The following is an 18,320-nucleotide window of genomic DNA, read 5'->3' as shown; positions in this document are numbered from 1 at the left end:
CAGGGCTGGGTATACGTTTGTTTGGTCCCAACTAAACTATGTCCATGTAGTATCACTGGGTATGAAAACGGTCAAGGTGTAAAAGCTGGCATTCAATACTCGCCCAGATTCATCTGAGTCTAGTTATTTGATCAGTTTTACAGTTTTCAAATAAGTATATTTGCCGAGAGTTACTGTAGTTAATGTAATTTTTCCAAAATGTCAAAGTATTCCTCTAACTACTATATTCCCATTTTGACCAGGTGGCTCCTGTAAAAGATTTTAGGCAAAGTTATCATGCAGCTTTTTGTGTTAAGACAACGTTCAACATTTGAGAATGGCTTCTTATAAAGAATGGGTTTTCTGGTATATTTCTGAAAGATATGGAAAATAAAGTGTCAGGGCCTAGAGGTACCAGCTCAGATACAAGAGTCTAGGGACTCTTGTATCCATCCATCCATCCATCTTCAACCGCTTATCCGGGGCAGCAGCTCCAGTAGGGGACCCCAAACTTCCCTTTCCCGAGGCACATCAACCAATCTTGTATCTGAGCTGGTATCAAAAAAGCAATGCCCAGCCTTAAGATACCTTGCTACAACAAATGTGAAATACAACTGCCCTGCATTATTTTGTACCTTTATGGTTTTCATGTTTAGCTTTTTAAATTTGTCTATTAGAAACATCTCTCATAACAAAATACAAGCCAACAACAACAGCCAAAAATTATTATAAAGTTGAATCAACACCTGTCTAAATCAGTTCAAACACAAACTGAACATTATGATCTTTATGATGGAGGGATTTTATTAAGATTTGTTGTTTGGCTGCATTAGTTTAAGTGTAACTAAATAATGAAGTGTGGATTTTAGATAGTCGAGTATTTTCGATAAACACAGTGGTTTTGAATCCATTAATACATGTTGTCTTTATCTGCAGGCTCCTCTCCTGGACTAAAAACATCCTTCCACCCTCTAATCTGCATGTAGAAAACTTGGAGGTAAAACTCCTCTTCATCTCAAGCCTCCATTTGACCTTTTTGCTGACAAAGATCACACATGGATATTAAATACAAAGAGAGCATGGTACCAGCACTGTATATAGTAATCTGCGCCTAAAAAGCACGTTCTGCTTATGCACTTATTTGAGAAACATTATGCATTAAAGAGCCATATTGTCGTATTTTTAACGTACAGGATTTCTTTAAGTAAATGTAGTCACTAGGGGTTTGACGAGACACTTGGCTCATGAGACAAGACACAAGATTGGGTTCTTGAGAAAAGACAAGATTTTAACACTATTTTAGAGACGACTAAAATTATGAAATGAGTGGAAAGTCTTTTATTCAATTGAAAGACACAAAAAGAAAAATGAGCATTGTGAAAGGTTGTCTACAAACTCTGATTGCTTCTCTCCTGTATTACTAACCTCTTCGGACATCTCTCCTCCCGAACTGGTCTCTACAACTTATTAATCAAAAACGTATTCATGTCTTACACATTAGTATTTTATTTTTTTGACCGATTTGTTTTCGTTACGTTATTTAAAGCACTTTAAATTGCCTCGCTGCCTAAAGGTGCTATAGAAATAATTTTGCCTTGCCTGTACAACCTCAGCCTGTCAGTCTGTAACCAGGGCATAGGAAAACTTTGGTTTTGTGCCAGTCAGTCAGGATATAGAACACCTGTCTGTCTCAGAAGCAAACATTAACTGCACGGCAATCTCACTATTATATTATATTGCAACAAACAGTGTCTGATTAAAGTTTTGAAAAATTGTAACCACACCTGTCTCTGCTTTGCAATGTCTCACTGTGACTTTAAGAAACTGCAGAGACAAATGTAACTTCCGCTGTGTGTGTGTGTGTGTGTAAATATAGAATGTAATGTATCTGGATAGACTGTCTTTCCAGTTGCTAGTCTTAAGATGTACTCATTAAAACTGAAAAAGTATACATGATGGACTAATCTTCTGATTTGCCTGATAAATATTTCAGAGTTGAAATGGATGGCTGTTGTTACAGAAATAACAACGCAGACCACTTCAACTGTTTTATTTGTATGTAGCTAAAGCAACCACCACGTTAAAGCTTTGTTCTTTCACAGGAAATGAGTGTGAATAAAGCTCTATTATATCATCTTATTTGATTTAATGACAAGCAATCGAATTACAAGATCTAAAAAAAATAGTGTGTATGGAAACATATTGTACTTGTTTGATTTATTTTGAAAGATTAGATGTGAAGATTGATACACTGTCAGCTGTTTAGGTACAGAGCTGGAGTTGAGACGTGGAAATGGTTCCACAGAGACACTGATGCATGCTTTCATTCCCTGTACAACTACAACCTGTCACTTTTACATTTCTGTTTGTTTATGAATGAAACAAACAAGGTACGTTTTAATTTCTGAGCTTTAGAAGTGTTAAGTGTTAAGTATGAATATCTAACAACTTTGGACAGAGCCAGACGAGCCGTTTCACACGTGTTTGCAGTCTTAATGATAAAACTATTCCTTTACAGACAACACCCTTCCTCTCATCAAACCTTCAGTACATCCCCTACAGTTGTAACACACAGTCCAGGCCAGGATACTGAGGCAGGTTGAGCTGGTACTTCCTCTCTAGGCCCGGTGGCACAAACCGGCCTCCCAGGAAGTGGTATCGTCCTCGGAACAAGGAGGCAGACTTCTTGGGAGCAGTGAGAGAGATGAGCGTGTCAGGCTGAAGGCCATCTGCACTGCCCTTCTCTACATCCCAACCTTTAAAAAACAAAAACAGATGTGTCACAATATAATCCAAGCTTCCTTTTCTTCTTGTTGGTGAATATGCACAGTAAAAGTCGTGACAGTCAGGTCATTAGTTTTTATGATGTTTTTGTTACAGAAGGTTTGGTCTAATGATGGCGCTCCAGAAAAAGTCAAAGGATCACCAAAAAACAATAGGATTCTTCCTTTTGGGAGCATAAACAGACAATTTCATTCAATTTCAGTGATTGATTCTCAAAATATTCTGGTCACACAGATGAAGGGAACCAATCACATAAAATCTGATATTGAACGATTCTGCTCACCAAATAAGTGATACATACAAAAAGGGACATTTCAACATCTTACTTCAAGAATTCTAAGCATGTTTTTATGCATTACTGCAACAGGTTTACACTCTCAACGTTTTTTTCTCAGTCAACTACTCATTACGAGGCTTGTATTCATAAAACTGGCAAGCAAAGCAGTGGCATAAAACAAAGTATTGAGTAGAAATGTGTTAGCAGCACATTTCAGAAGATTCAAATTCACTAGAAAGTATTTTTTTCTTTAGTGAAAATCCTGATTCTTCTCCTTAAGAAGTGCAGAGCATGCGAGGACTGACCTGATGGGATGTCGATGCTGGCTATGGGGGCAGTCGTCTTCTTCAGCACGTCTAGGATGGAACCAAAAGGCTCTCGCACAGCCCCCTTAAAGCTGAAGCCAAAGATGGCATCAATCACCAGGTTGTAAGCCTCGTCAATCACCTTAGCCTGAAAAATCAATTTTTCATTCAAGTGTTTTTCAACATCAATGTTTTACAAAGTTAGCGTGTTAAAACCCTCAACAAGTGAAAGTCAAGTCAACTTTATTGTCAATTCTGCAAATGTGCCAGACAGCAATTGAACATATGTTTCTCTCTGACCCACGGTGCAGTTGTTAGAAGTTTCAGATCTGCAATTTGAAATTATCCGAACTTACTCTGCATCAGTTACTGAGCATATTATTGGCTGGGACGTCTGTTGTAATCAAAACTTTGGGTCTAATTCCACCACAGAGATCATTTAGGCTTCATCTAATCTAAACTGCAGCCTCACTTAGCAAGACCTAATGATGTGTAATACAATACGTCCGTAGCTTGTACGTAAGTAAGTAAAATGCACACTCATGAACAGAATACACAATAGCATTGTCTTCCCCACTGTGGATAACACTGCTGCATTATTGATTAGCACCAAACCTCAGGCATCTCAGTCAGGAAGGGGATCTCCATTTTCTGGCACTGTGTGGTCAGGCCCTGGAACAGAGGTTTGTTTGGCCTCTTCGGGTACAAGATGGTAGGTTCGTAACCCTGCAAGAGGACACACAAAGTGGAAGGAAACATTCTTCATAGTTTGAAAAGTGAAACAGCCACAAGTTTATTCAAGCAAAGTTAATCTCCACTCTCCACAGACCGGTTTGATGAAAGTAAAAGGGTAAAGAACGCCTTCAGATTGATTCAAATTGGCCACTGAGGATTTATTTAGCAAAGACTGTCCTTAAACGGTCTTCTGTATGCACTACTTACCTGCTTGAAGTCAGAATCCAGCCAAATACCCTAATGGAGCAGTCATATAGCGTGCTGTGCTGCAAGGTTGGATGAATTTTCCTCTAAGATCCTTTACTTCAGTAAAAGAAGTAATATCTCATTGTAAAAAATACTCCATTACCAGTATAATTCCTGCATTCAAAGTCTTAATTGAGTAAAAGTACAAAGTAAAAGTACTTCTAATAGAGCCTAGGAAAATTTAATTAAAAATCGTAATCGTGTAGTTCACATTTCTGGAGTAATTGAGTCCGCCAAACGTTATTTTTCAGTTCAATATATCAATCAGTTTTAAATTAAAACAACTTACTTCAAATTTGTTCTTGAAACATGTCTGTCTTGAAAGCAGAAATAATAAAGGCACTATAGCTGCACCATAATTAAGAAATAGTAGATTTTAGAACCACAAGCAGATTATTGGTGAAAACAGGTTGAAATATTCCAACTAAGTTCCAAGGACTTAATTTCAGAAGAAAGTTACGTAATGGGGCTTTCTTTTCACTGAACGCATGTTTTAGAAGCTCATGATGAAAACATATCTGCAAAGTAAAATAACTAGCTATAGCTGTTAAAAATAGTGGAATAAGAATTAAAAAAAAAAAAAAACATTAAATAGGAAATACTCATGTAAAGTTTTCCACAGCTGCTGCAGAGTACAGTTTCTTACTGCCACACAAGCAAAGGACACTCACAAAGAGTTTGAGGTGTCGGGCACAGACCAGGCCATCGCCTCCGTTGTTACCTGGTCCACAAATCACCAGCAGAGAAGGTCTGGCCTTGACCAGGGAAGTCAGTGGATACGCCTGCAGGAAAAAACAGGCAGAACTAAATCTACACAGCACTGCTCCACCACTGCCATTTGACAAGGAAAAGAGGATTTTCCCTACAGCTAGAGAGATAAGACTCACAGACATCACAATTGCACTAATTACAACTTACACAATAGGTTAATTTACATTTTTATCAATACTAGTTAAGTAGTTGTACATTTTTATTCCCAACTTGTATTTATTTAAATATTTGTTCTTGTATTGTATCCTATTTATTATTTCATGTATATTGTATCCTAATATTTCAAGTATATTCTGTACGTGTGCTGTGTGTCTAATATTTTGCTGCTGTAACACTGTAATTTCCCATGATGGGATCAATACAAATCTATCTATCATCTATCCATTATCCAGACTCCTGACTTAAACTGGCCACTTAGCAGCACATTGCTTAGTGGGCTGCAACAAAGACTTTTTTCAATATCATTGAATCTGGTGATTATTTTCTCTATTTGTGCATTAAATGATAGAAACAGGTGAAAAATGTCCATTATAATATTCCACCGTCCAAGTTAATGTCTTCAAATGTCTTGTTTGGTCTGACCAACAGTCCAAAACCCAAAGATATTCAGTTTACTATCATGTATGACAAAGAAAAGCATCAAAGCATCACATCTTCTAAAAAAATGTCTGTCTGTCTTCAAGTATCAAAATAGTTTTTGTCTGTCAAGTAATCAATTAACTTATTAAAAGTTGCAGTGCCAGATTAATACAGTCATTTTTATTTGAAAATAAAAGCCTTGACTGACATCTCACCTTGCCAATGGCTGTGGCACAGCTGAGTCCAGCCAGCTCCATCAGCTGGTCCACACTGAAGCCGTACTCAGTGAAGAGCTCCTCGTCAATGTGCTGCGCCTCCTCCTGCCTGCGGAGCATCTATAAGTCAGTTGGGACAGTTTGCGCAAGCACGCACGGTAAATTCTTTTACTGCTCTGTGTGCAAAATATAACACTCTACCCAAGATATTTGATTGTCTGGGCCATGGTGGAGGCTGGTCTGCTACTAAAACAGTCCTTCTTGTGGTTGTTAGCTGCAGCGGGCAGCGGACACGTCCCTGTCTGAGCAAGGATCGACGTGGCCCTTGAGGTGACCAAGAAGCCGATTCCAAACAGAGTCCGCACACTCAACATCCAGATGGATCCAAACTCCTTGAACAGAAGAGACCACAGACATCTACCTTGTACTTTTTCCCCACTAGGGAAAGCTCTGCTGCTCAGCCTATTTTTGCTTGCATTTTTTCTTTGCTGCCTCCATCCTCCCGCATGATCACAGTCCCTAAAGGGTATGTGTGTCAACCATCCCTGCAGCTCCTGTCTTGTTGCCGAAATGAATTGCATTTTAATACAAAGGACTGAACTTGGTAACTAGGGTACAGTTAAACAAAATAAAAGTGCACTGAAATGATCATACCAGATTGGGCACTTTAAGCTCATTCTCTATTAATCTTTTGATTATTTTTTTTAATTTATTTTATGACTTATGAAGTGTCAGATAATAATTAAAAACAATCCATTATATTTTCACAGAGCCCAATTGTCAAATTGGCTGGTCTAAATTAGTTTATTTGTTAAGAAAAACACCAAACATTTGCTGGTTCCAGTTTGTCCAAAATCCAAAATATAACATTTTCAATAATGTTGTAATATTGCTGAAGATTGAACACAATATATGTCAAAACTAATTATTGAAATATTTGTCAATCAACTGTATCCAAATCCTTTCAATATCCAAACAACAATTAAGAAGACATGAACATTAACAATTATGTTATTTAATTTTAACATAAAAAAGGAATCTACTGATTAAAATCTGCTACAAAGACACAACACTGAGAAAACTAGTTATACTTTTTAACATGCAGCTCTATTTTATAACCTAAACTTGACTGAACACATAATAGTTGATCAACGCACGCCATATTGATATTATTTGAGGGGATTGTCCTGATGTTGTCAGTTGCACACACCTGTATAAACTTAACTAATTAGCAACTTTAGCTAAAGGCAAATACCGGTAGCTAACGTTAGTTAACCATTGATGTACATGCCAGTAAAGAAAGTTTATTAAACAGTTAGACGATAGACTTAAAACGCAGAAAGATTAAGTTGTACTGATTTAAATTTGGTCTAATTACAGGACAAGTTGTTGCTAACCAACATTCTGCCCTAGCCTGACCTTTCTTGACTTCGTAACAAATTATCAATGACACTCACCAAATGTTAGCAAGCCTTTCTTTAAAACAATTTCACATGCAAGTTTTCATTTTCAAGCACTGCAGTGACACATCTTCCAGCTCAATAATATAGAAAGAAAGAGTTAGTACTCGAGCGACAGCACTAACTAGCTGCTCAATAGTGTCCTCCACTTCCGGGTTAAAACATTTTAAACAATGCTCTAATTTCAAAATAAAAGTCCGGCCTCTGGAAGAGTGTGCTGTACCAACTAATACTTCCCTATAAAGATAGTCCATGTAGAGTTAAATATCCTGAGTACATGTTATTTGAGTAAAAATACAAAAGATTTTTTTTGTCGTTGCAAAATGCAATTAAAATGTATCAAAAAAAAGGTACTCATTACACAGAATGGCCCTTTAGAGGGGTATATTAAATTTCATATTGTTGGAGTCGCATTATTGTTGAGCATTTAAGCATCAAATTAATGATTTTTTTTATCTTAATCTGTAAATTAACTATAGCTGGAAGATTAATGCAGAAAATGGAGTAACAGTAGAAAGCTGCTACTTACCTTAAAATGGTACTTGAGTACAGTACAGAAGAAACTGTGCTTTATTACTGCACAGAACAATAATACCTTATCACTATACATATTATCTATTGTGATAGGCACCTGATTAATGGAAAATATTCAACTTGTATTTCTCTTACTTTGAATGAAGTTGGTGTATGGATGCAATAATCTGAAGTAAACATTTTTCCTACTGTTGATGTTTTAAATGTTAATGGTTTAAACATAGCCTCCAGCACGGTTAAAAGAATTTAAAATTCCCTTTTTGTAGTTTTTGATTTTTAAAAGGCAAAGGACCATTCCGTTAAAGAAATTGAACACACAATTACAAAGCCTGCCCGTTACTGTAATATAACATGAACTATACTGTTCATGTTATATATAACTATACTATACATTATTGTTGAACAAGACACATTCTGAAAAAATGTTTATTGATATGAGAAACAACAAAAATAGGATACACCATATTCTGTAGACCTGTAGCAAGGTTGGAGTCGGATTACTTAGAAGCGATTTCTATTTCAAAAACATGTATTTATATTTCCATCCCTTAATAAAAATAAAAGTGACCCTAAGAAAGTATTTCATAAGCATGCCTATGTACATTAAAAAAGTGGTGTAATGTTTTATGCATACATTATCTTAAAGATTATTAAAAAGTACATGAACTGAAATGAATAACTACTGGTAACTACAGGAATAATAACTGAAAACTAATAGAGTTGAAGTGTTTCAGCGTGGATCCAGCGGCTCACATAATTGGACAGTTCTCCATTCTGGCTCCAGTCTTAGAGAAAAGATTGACAACGTTACAATCACCACGTATACATCAATTAAAAAAATCCATTTGGCACTTCGATCTTTAAACACAGAAAAACACTCTTGCTTCATCCTCCAAGAGGAGCTGAACTTTTTAAAAGTTTTAAAAGTGTTGTCATACAACAGCTGTAAGTGTTGCAGTGCCCACCTTGCGAGGAGTGCTGGCGCTGAACACGTAGGAGTGCGGCAGTAGACCCTCAGAGATGCCTCCGCTGCGGAAGGAGCGGGAGGCTGAGGTCATGGAGCAGTTGCTGGATTTGTCTGAAGGAAGTCCGCAGGAGCCGCAGACCACTGTCCGGCTCCGCAGGTTGTACTCACTGTCCCCACAGGTGCTGTGAGCCACCTGCTGAGGAAAAGAGACAGATTCAGTTTTAATGTCAGAGCATTTAATATGAACACACTGGGAAACTGGGTAATACATCTCACGCATGATTGTTTGGTTGTTGTAATCCACAATGTTGTGGGGAGAACTCTGAAGGCCCATTTTTGGAAGGGGAATGCAGAATTGAGTGCTAAACTTGATGAAACAATTAGTTGATCAACAGAAAATTATATCAAACACTATTTTAATAATTGATTATTCATTTGAGTCATTTTTTAAGCAAAAGTGCTAAATATTCCCTGGTTGTTGCTTCTTAAAGTGTAGCTTTGCTGTTACCAAATAATTAAAGGGAATATGTCTCTTAAGTAGGGCTGTCGAATGATTACAATTTTTAATCAAATTAATCAGAATTTTCAGTGGATTAATCAGGATTAATCACCATTTGCAATTACACCTGAATCCTAACCATTTTTTTTCTGAAATGCATACCAAAAGATAAATAACAGGACACAGATACATAATTTTCATATTATGTGCACTTTCAGTCCCAATGGTTGTCATCTTGCCCTCGATGTCCCACTTACGTGCAAAAGAAAGGAACTGTTCTTTACACGCCTGCGCAAAATGACGCTCCTCAGTTTTTAATATAGTCAGCGCAAAAGAAGAAATGTGCCGTTGCCCCGAGGTAATTGTTGTTACTCACTGATGTCCAATGGTCTCCTGTCAGGGCGATATGATTTACTTGAGCCAAGACCTCTTTCCTTTTTCGTTTTCATAGAGCTCATGGATTTTCGTCATAACTGTGGCTCTTGACGGTGGCTTATAGGATGAGTCTTGAGACGCCACTTGCAAAATATCAAGGAAACCTGAGTCTTCTACAATGCTAATGGGTCTACAATCCTTTGCAATCCATTTTGCTATTGTGTTGGTCAAATTATCTGAGGTTGATTTTGTTAATGGCCTGCGAACATTCAGCGTTGTCTGGCGCAAACCACTAGCTGAACCTGACGGCCCGGCAAACGCATGTTTGGCGTTGACATGGTACCTCAAGACATGATACAACAGCTCCGGTGAAATTGAAACTCCTTGTTACAAATCTTGCAAATAACCTTGTACTTGTTAACTGCACATCATCATTCTTTTTATATTTGAATCCGTCAATAGGCCCACTTTGCTCACCTTGCTCCATCTTGCCTCTAGCTCCCAACCACTTTCCTGACCTGAATAATTTGTCACACTGCGCATGCGTGAAATGCGTAATTAACAACAAACAACTAATTAACGTCGTTAACGCGCTATTTTTGACAGCCCTACTCTTAAGGCAATCGTATTATGGACATTGTGAGGGTAATTTTTCACTATGTTCACACATCTTATAGACAAAGTAATGAATTAGTTGATACAAAAAAATAATCTGCAGACTAATCAATAATAAAATGTACCAATAATTATATATAATTATATTTAATGAAGTGGTATTGAGTGGGTGAGTTATGCTAAAAACAAATTAGCAGTAGGGTACTGCACTTAAATTGATTGTTTATGAAGTGTTAAACGGCAGATTTAAAATGTCTGGAATTCTGAAAAGCAATGTTTAGTTTTCAAGGTGTGGGTCTAATTCAAGGTACACCAGCTCTATTTACTATGAAAATTAGGCAGCTTGTGAATGTTGCTAAATGTTTATTGGTCATGCAGACTTTTGTGTTATTACATACTATGTTATCAAAACAATATCTCTTACCATGTCATCATCTTCTTCTTCAAACTGTGTGCGGGTAACCTTCCTCATTGCCATTTCCTGGAGGACAAAGTATCATCGCATTGATTTATATATTCCTTAATTAATATATACATTGTTTGCACCGTGGACATAACAAAACTTAATGTAATCATAGTATTTTAGGCTTAACTGAAGTACTATACGTTTGACTGGTACATTTAAAATACCTCTCCATTGGCACTGATCAGGGTGGTCTGGAACAGGTCTCCAGTGCCCCAAGAGGGCTGAGTCTTCCACACCAGGTCAGAGGGAGGGTTGTGGGTTCCACCAGCACCAGAGGCCCAGATCTGTCAACCGTGGTAGAGGTACAGCAGGGTGAGGTATTTGTAACTGGGTTTGTTGCTGTGCTGATATGTGACTCTGCTAAGTAAAGGGGTTTCTTACCGTGACCCTCTGGCCGGCCTTCAAGGCGAATTTCACCGGGAACTTGAAGATGATAGGGGCCCCAGATCCCACCTGCCGCTTCAACTGCCAGGTCCCCAAGTTCTGATCCTGACGGTTGGATAAAAAGATGGCAGTTCTTTTTTATAGTGTCAAATCCTCCAAGTAAAATCTGGCCTCTAATAAAAATGTCAGAAAACTGTGGACAAAATGCTTGTGTTGACCAACCCCAACGGGTGCAACTTTAGCAGAAAGAGTAATTGGTTTCCACACACAGGGTTTCTCAGCTTGTATTATATTACAATATATCCCATCATTTTGTTTATCTTCTCACCTCATCTGATTTGTTGCTGAGTCTGACATATTTCCCTTCCAGGTCCACCTCGTCCACAGTGACCCGTCCGCTGGCTGAGGCCTGCTGGGTGATGCGAGTGCGGGCCACAGCTCCACCTGCAATGCTGGAAGCCTCGCTGTCAGTGTCGTTGGGTCGGCGCCTCTTGGCAGGAGAGCTCTGTGCGTTATAGTGGACTGATCGAGAGAGAGCTCCTGAAGTAGAGGAACGACTTCCTGTCATTTTGGTGGGCGGGGGGCTGGGGGAGAGACGCAGCCTGCAGGGAGAAAAATCAAAAACATGATGCGGGAATCACAATTAAATTACTGCAAGACTCTTATTTTATTGAATGCACTCATTGTGAGGGGCCAACATACCTCTGCTCCTCCCCTTCCAGCAGCTTCCTGTAAGCGCATATCTCCATATCCAAAGCCAGCTTTACATCCAGAAGTTCCTGGTACTCATCCAGCTGCTGTTGCATTTGCTGCCTCATCTCGGCCATTTCTCTGTCTTTCTCCCCCAGCAGGCGACGGGTGTTGTCCCGCTCCCGGGACAGGGCGTCCTCCAGGTCCCTTACCTTTGCCTCGCGGGCCGCCAGCTAGATCAGACAGAAGAATCACAGTTATTTCCAGATCAAAAATTAGACAAATGTAAAACATTCAGAGAAATGAGTACCCACATGCAATACAAATACAATGTGTCAATTGAAATAATTTTGGGTTGAAGATGAGGGCTATGTGACATTTTGGCCGCATGATGAGTGTTATACTGTGTCTGTGTTTTTAAGCTCAAACAAAAGAGGGTGAAGAGTTTCTATTTGTTCTTAGAAAATAAAAAAGAAATAACAGGAAAATCGGATTGATATGTGAAAATGTAACATTACATTGTGTGCAACAAGAGCACAACTAAACTTCGAACTATTGAACTATATATAGAGAATACGTTTTTTGTATCTTAATCTCTGTAAAGTTGTTTTTTAAAGTAAGGGAAAATGTCAAATTTTTTGATCTATTCATGGTGCAATGCATTATGCAAACAAGCACAAGGCTTAAGTCCCGATAAGAACCCTGAATGTGACGCTCATGTCAGCTCACCTGTTTCTGCAGCTGGCTGAGCTGAGAGGACATGGACTCCAGGCGGGTTCGTGTCTGCTGGAGCTCCTCATGTGCTGCTCCAACCAGGTGGCTGCTCCTGTCCGCTGACTGACGAGCATTTTCCAGCTGACAGAGAGAAACAACAAGGTAGAAAATGACCAAATCATTCAATAATTACGCTGCAGTCTGACTTTTTAGGCTTAGTACCTATTTGTGAAACTGTATGGCTGAGGCAAATCAAAACTGTCCTACCAAAATGTACTGTGTAAAAAATACTATGTTATGTGTTGGATGTTTGTCATTTGCTGTTATGTTTATCTTCCATTGTAACACACAAGTTTCTTTCTTTTTTTTTGGGCCTATAACAATAAATTGATGGTTTACCTTGGAATTGTAGGTCTTCTCAATCTCCTCTTTGAACATTTTGACCTGCAGTTCGTGCTGGCTACGCATGTCCATCAGCGCCTCGGACAACTTGCTTTCAAAGTCCTGCTGGTGGCCGTTGTCCAACTCAATCATACGGGACTCATAACGCCGCTTTGTCTCCCGTAGTTCCTGTTGGAGGATTACAAAAACAAAAACATTTTGGTTTTTTTATGTGGGTTTTTTAAAACTAATATCCGAACGAAAGAAGTGGGGAAAGTGAAAGCGCCTTTTTGAAAGGATGAATACATGGTAAGAACTTTTCTCAGTCTAACCTCAGAGTGGAGGTTCCTCGAAAACTCCAGCTCCTCTTTCAGGGTCTGGATGCGATTCTCTCCATCCACCCTCCTCAGCATCTCATCCTGCAGTTGCTTCCTGGCATCAGCCAAACTGGTTTCCAGCTAAGAAAGGACAGGAACAGATTATTAGTTCAAAACAGACCACAAAAAAATCACATAAACAGGCAGTAGAGTGCAGAAATATATAATAAATAAAGTTAGAGGGCAGGAGAGTCAGGAGACTGTTCTTTAATCAAAATGTAAGAGTTTAAGCAGCCATGACAGAAAGGCTGACACACATCAATACTAAATATTACATTTTATTTTAAGACCTGGGCTTAGTGAGCCCCGTCAAAACTAAAATGGAAAAACTTAGAAGTAAATAGCAAGTGGTAAAGGCAAAAAATAGGATTGTAACTGGATCTTTGATAAGCTGGCATTTATTATTCCAAAGTGGAAAACACAGAGGACAATGAGGGAAAAACCGAGAGGGGGTGAGCTCGTAGGATAACTGCAGAAAGATTGACCCCAGATGTGTTTCCATTGAGCTATAAATTGAGCGTGGGTTTAGGTTTACCTTGGCATTCTGCGCCTTCAGGTCCCTGTTTTCCACCTCGAGGTTACGCTTCTCTCCCAGAGCCGTGGTCAAGGACGCATCTTTGGAGTTCAGCAGAGCCTCCAGGTCTTTGAGCCTCAGCAAAGCTCCAGCCAAATCGGACTCCTTTTTGCTGTTCCTGCAAAGACGAAAAGAGTCTCAGATGTTTTATCTTTGCTCGATGTGTTTTCAGAATTTATAGAGGATATTCCAGTACATAGAATAGGGGAGACATCCATTTTGCTTTGTAAGTTAAAAACCAAGTGGAAACTGAATTACTACAGTTTCCTTTACGCAGTCTAATGAAGAAAATATGAGCTATTTTTGAATAAGGATGTAGACCGGACAGAAACGGGAAAGACCTTGGTGCATATGACTCATGGGCCACAAGGACCTAAAATCCAATCCCGTGTATGTGGTAGCCACAGACCACAGCCGTGTGTGTTTGGCTGAGGCGCTGCCATGGCAACGGCTTGGCTTTGCCAAACACACGTTGGCGGTTGTCTCAATATTTATGGGAAAATAATGGAGGCAAGAGTGGAGCCCTCTACACACTGCCACGTATTGTGTGCATAATGATTACTTTAGTGAAGGGGGAGAAACTGGGGAAAGAGTTAGTCATTGAGCTCTGGATGTGGCAGCATGGGAAGGAGTCGGAGTAGAAGTCCAACGTCAAACTGCAGTGAGCAATGAGGAGGGTATGCTGAGCTAGGGAGTGGCCCTGGCAGCAGGGAAATGAAGCATCAGCTATTAAAAGCTAATGCGTAACTGTGTTCTGCCGCTGTAGATCACATGCAGAAATGTTTTTCGTTAATTACCACTGTAATCACAAACTCTCATGCATGCTTTAATGGACAAATGGAGAAAGATTTTGTTCAACATGGGGATTTCAGAAGCCTTGAGGCAGCTGTTTCCTCTCATCAGATAAACAGAATATCTTGTTCAATCGAGTCTTTACATAATTCATAGTATACTTTTTTGGCTTTTTCCCTTTCCGTTATTGTGTTATATATTTTTTTTGGTGCATGTTATAGGTTAACAAAGTGAAAAAGCCCAAAGTCCACCCCGAAGGGACTTTTCCATCTTCTAGAGAAAACACTGTTCAAAACAGCTCCGTTCAGCGTTTACTTCCGTGACAAACGTGCGTCGTAGTGCGTGTCCATTGTCGGCGTCATTTTCCTGCTTCCCACTCATTAATATGGGAGCAATTGCGCAATGCATTCTGGGTGCGTCGTGGGGACTTTGGAGAAGCAGGGCGCCTCTCAAAAGCTTACGGAAATCTTTTTAAGTGACCTTGTTTAAATGAAGACATATTTAGCAACTGTTTGGCCTATTTCTCTCTTAAAATGCTTTCAGAAACACATTTTGGTGAACTATTTTTAGTGAAATACGAGATTGCATTCTTAACGAGCCGGCGTTATGATCAGTTTGAAAGTTTGTCCAACCAGCTGCAGTCATAGCGGTTGTAGGAGAGTAGAGACTGTTTTCTTAGCTTGTCGGTGGTCAGTGGAGATAAACTGGTGGCAAGCCCGAGCATGCAAAGCTGCAATTCATCTGTGAAAACGACATGTATGTGTTTTGACTCTCAAACCTTTATAATCTGGGAAAAGCAACACCATTTTTACTCTGTTGGCTCTTGTTACCTGTAACCTTTCTACAGTTTTATTGTAAATACAATCCAAGAAGGTCACATAGTCTAATTATGATTATAAAGATAGATTATGTCACTGGCTGGCCACAAGTGATAATTATGGGACAAGGTAGTACATGCTTAAACAGCAGTATAGATGTGAGTCATAAGACAACTTACTCAGTAATATCAGTTACATAGGGATATCTATCTAAAGTTTGCTAACATTAGCCACCATACAGGTCACACCAGACCACGTGAGGATGCAACAGCAAAATTCCGGGTGTACCGTTTTCCTCTTTGACTTTTAACTATTGAACTGAGTAAAGTTGCTTTTTTTCAGCTTTTCATTTCAACTGGAATATTGTGTTATTTCGTCTTTTAAAAGTTACATAGTCTCACTTTAACTGTGCAGAAACTACATCTCATAGATGAATATGGGTGCTTTAAAGGAACCCCACCTTGCTTTCAGCTCCTTGTAGTCCTCTCGCAGCTTTGCCAGCTCCAGCTGCAGACGTGCTCGCTCTTTGGCCACCGAGTCCAGAGTCTGTCGGGCATCGGCCAGCTCGGTCTCATAGGCGGCCTTCAGGCCCGTCAGCTCCCGGCTCACCTCGGTCTCTGACTCGGTGATGCGCACACGCAGGGCGGCGTTCTCGGTCTCCAGAGAGCGCACCTTGTCGATGTAGACGGCCAGGCGATCGTTGAGGTTACACAGGTCATCCTTCTCCTGGAGCCGGGTGATACGGTTCGGTGACAGTGGTGTGTTGGCACCTCGGGGAGTGTTTTTCGGTGTCGCCATTTCACTTGTTTCCTTTCATAAACACACGATTATCAACTCAGTTATTCTGAAATTATAATTCTTCATGCATTATAATGTGGACTATACTTAATACAATAAATACACAACTTTGGAGGATGGAAGAAGATGGCCTTGCAGTTCAGTCTACAAATCTACATTGACATCTGTTGTTAATAAAATAAATCCAGTAAACAATGCAAAGCATAACTAACACAACCAAAAAAAAATTTACTTTTAAGAAAAATTGTGGATCTGTGAACTTCCATACGAGTCAAACATAGTCATATCTACAAGTTTAGAATTTAAAAGAAAAAATAATTCACTTTAAAGTGTGCAGTTTCCAGAAGCTTCAAACTTTTTTGAGTGCATAACACAAACAAAAGACAGAGTATAATCAATCAAAAGACATGGGAGGGGTTGTCGACTCCACCCAAAGATCAAAGTTAAGTCTCTGCACAAAAGATGTCAACTTTGTCAGGAACATTTACCTTTTTGAAGTTGGTCAGAAGAAGATAAAACTCTGCTCCGAGGATATTCTAGGCTTCCCTGTTAGTTTTTACTATTATTTTGTGATCAGTTTCTCTCTTAGTTCTCTAACCCTCCTCTGTCTGTTCCGTTACTCAGTTACTGTGCTGTCTGCAAATCCATCTGTGGGTGCCCATGTAGGAAAGAATGAGATGGGAGGAGAGGAGAGAGGTTGGCCTCAAGTTTGATATTGGTAGGTGCTTGTTCTCTCTCTCTCTCTCTTCCACTGTACTGGGTGTGTAATCTGAATGAATGAGTCACCCTCTAGTCAAATAAATGCAAAATGTCACTTGATACATAGCCTAAAATTTCAAGCAGCACTATTTCCTGAGAGTGGAGTTGGAATTTAAAGTGCTTGACTCAAGCCACGGTGCTCTAACTTCTCCAATAAGTTCAAATGAACAAGTTACATAAGAAGTTTCATAAAGTTTTAACCCTTAAATACAGAACGGGAGGAGATACTGACTTGAGATAAACATGCTAGCAGACCCCAGTACTGTATTGCTGGTTTTCTTCTGCAAAGATTTTTTGACTTAATTAAATCTAAGCAGCGTGATAGTGAGCCAATCATTACAAACAAACAGCACATTTTGGGGAAATGTGTAGATGCACAATACATCTGTACATGTTTCCATCTGAAGGCATGGTGCAGCCATAATAATAAGGATTCATTTTATTTCTATGGGTGCAGCCCTTACATAGTCTTGGGTTTGAATATTTTATAACTTTTATTTTAGTTTCTTGTAAACATCATATACTGTATTTCAATGAAAAGTTGTATTGAAACGTTTCATTGATAATGTCAGACAGTGCAACAATATTTATTTTCCAACTTTAAAGCTTTGGGAAATAAAAGAATAAACACTGGATGTTAAGTTGTCAAATAGCTATTTCTTTTAAATGAAAACATTGTGTTTAATACACATTTCTATCAGATGATATGGCATACCCTAATTGCATTTCCTTTCTTTTGAAAATGTTATGTTCACAAGGACGTTTGGCTGTGTAATTACTAATTGACAATAATATTTATTATCAAGAGGTAATATCTTTAAACAAATTAAGAGTTCAAATGTGTTATTGAATATTTTAGACCCTGCTGCTGTGAAGGTTTTTCAGGGTTAAGGCCTCAGTGTGGATTGAGACAGATGTCCATTTGGAGGATTTTGGCAGAACTGAAATGATCAAAGTACTCCGTATTTTACAAGGTCAGAAAGAAACAGAATTGCGTTCAAATACTTTACTTTTTTTCTTTCTTATCCTTTAAATCATCTTGTGACTGCTCAGATTCACAGTGCCTGTAAAACATACTGTTTCCTGGAGCTTTAATGTGAATTGTTATTACACCGATCAACAAGGTAAAGTATACATTTTCCATTCAATACTTGTTTACTTAAATATTCACGTGCAGGCGAGTTGCCCAAGCGCCCCTCTGTCACGTTTAATGTGTAATAATGTCT

The 18,320-nt window shown here is 39.0% G+C and overlaps 3 protein-coding genes across 9 annotated transcripts in view; 1 reads left to right on the top strand and 2 right to left on the bottom strand.

Moving 5' to 3' along the window:
- Positions 1-1,451, top strand: part of scn1bb (sodium channel, voltage-gated, type I, beta b) — a 13,604-nt gene extending 12,153 nt beyond the window's left edge. For all 4 annotated transcript variants that reach the window (XR_004659451.1, XM_034892846.1, XM_034892845.1 and 1 more), the window contains one exon: positions 916-1,451. The gene's annotated coding sequence lies outside the window, so the exon portion shown is untranslated. The remainder of the gene's footprint in view (positions 1-915) is intronic.
- A 1,024-nt stretch (positions 1,452-2,475) lies between these two features.
- Positions 2,476-7,939, bottom strand: naxe (NAD(P)HX epimerase). Of its 3 annotated transcripts, none has more exons than XM_034892844.1 (7): positions 7,934-7,939; positions 6,093-6,283; positions 5,892-6,000; positions 4,998-5,108; positions 3,961-4,071; positions 3,346-3,493; positions 2,476-2,735 (listed from the first exon to the last, which is right to left on the bottom strand). In XM_034892844.1, the coding sequence occupies exons 2-7, from the start codon at positions 6,263-6,265 to the stop codon at positions 2,536-2,538; spliced, it is 852 nt and encodes a 283-aa protein (XP_034748735.1). In that variant the 5' UTR covers positions 6,266-6,283; positions 7,934-7,939; the 3' UTR covers positions 2,476-2,535. The 3 variants fall into 3 exon arrangements, with proteins under 3 accessions (XP_034748735.1, XP_034748733.1, XP_034748734.1); XM_034892842.1 differs by lacking the exon at positions 7,934-7,939 and adding an exon at positions 7,349-7,516; XM_034892843.1 differs by lacking the exon at positions 7,934-7,939 and adding an exon at positions 7,427-7,445.
- A 358-nt stretch (positions 7,940-8,297) lies between these two features.
- LOC117957237 (lamin-A-like) lies at positions 8,298-17,076 on the bottom strand. Of its 2 annotated transcripts, none has more exons than XM_034892837.1 (13): positions 16,824-17,076; positions 15,998-16,347; positions 13,889-14,045; positions 13,309-13,434; positions 12,995-13,165; positions 12,611-12,736; positions 11,894-12,114; positions 11,520-11,793; positions 11,189-11,296; positions 10,972-11,091; positions 10,766-10,822; positions 8,851-9,048; positions 8,298-8,670 (listed from the first exon to the last, which is right to left on the bottom strand). In XM_034892837.1, exons 2-13 carry the CDS (start codon positions 16,333-16,335, stop codon positions 8,635-8,637), a joined length of 1,932 nt encoding a protein of 643 aa, XP_034748728.1. In that variant the 5' UTR covers positions 16,336-16,347; positions 16,824-17,076; the 3' UTR covers positions 8,298-8,634. The 2 variants fall into 2 exon arrangements, with proteins under 2 accessions (XP_034748728.1, XP_034748729.1); XM_034892838.1 differs by having other exon boundaries at positions 8,851-9,045.
- Positions 17,077-18,320: the final 1,244 nt, after the last annotated feature.

The sequence above is a fragment of the Etheostoma cragini genome, chromosome 14, assembly GCF_013103735.1.
Source record: "Etheostoma cragini isolate CJK2018 chromosome 14, CSU_Ecrag_1.0, whole genome shotgun sequence".
Lineage (NCBI taxonomy): Eukaryota > Metazoa > Chordata > Actinopteri > Perciformes > Percidae > Etheostoma > Etheostoma cragini.
This window is presented reverse-complemented; position numbering and strand designations above follow the sequence as displayed.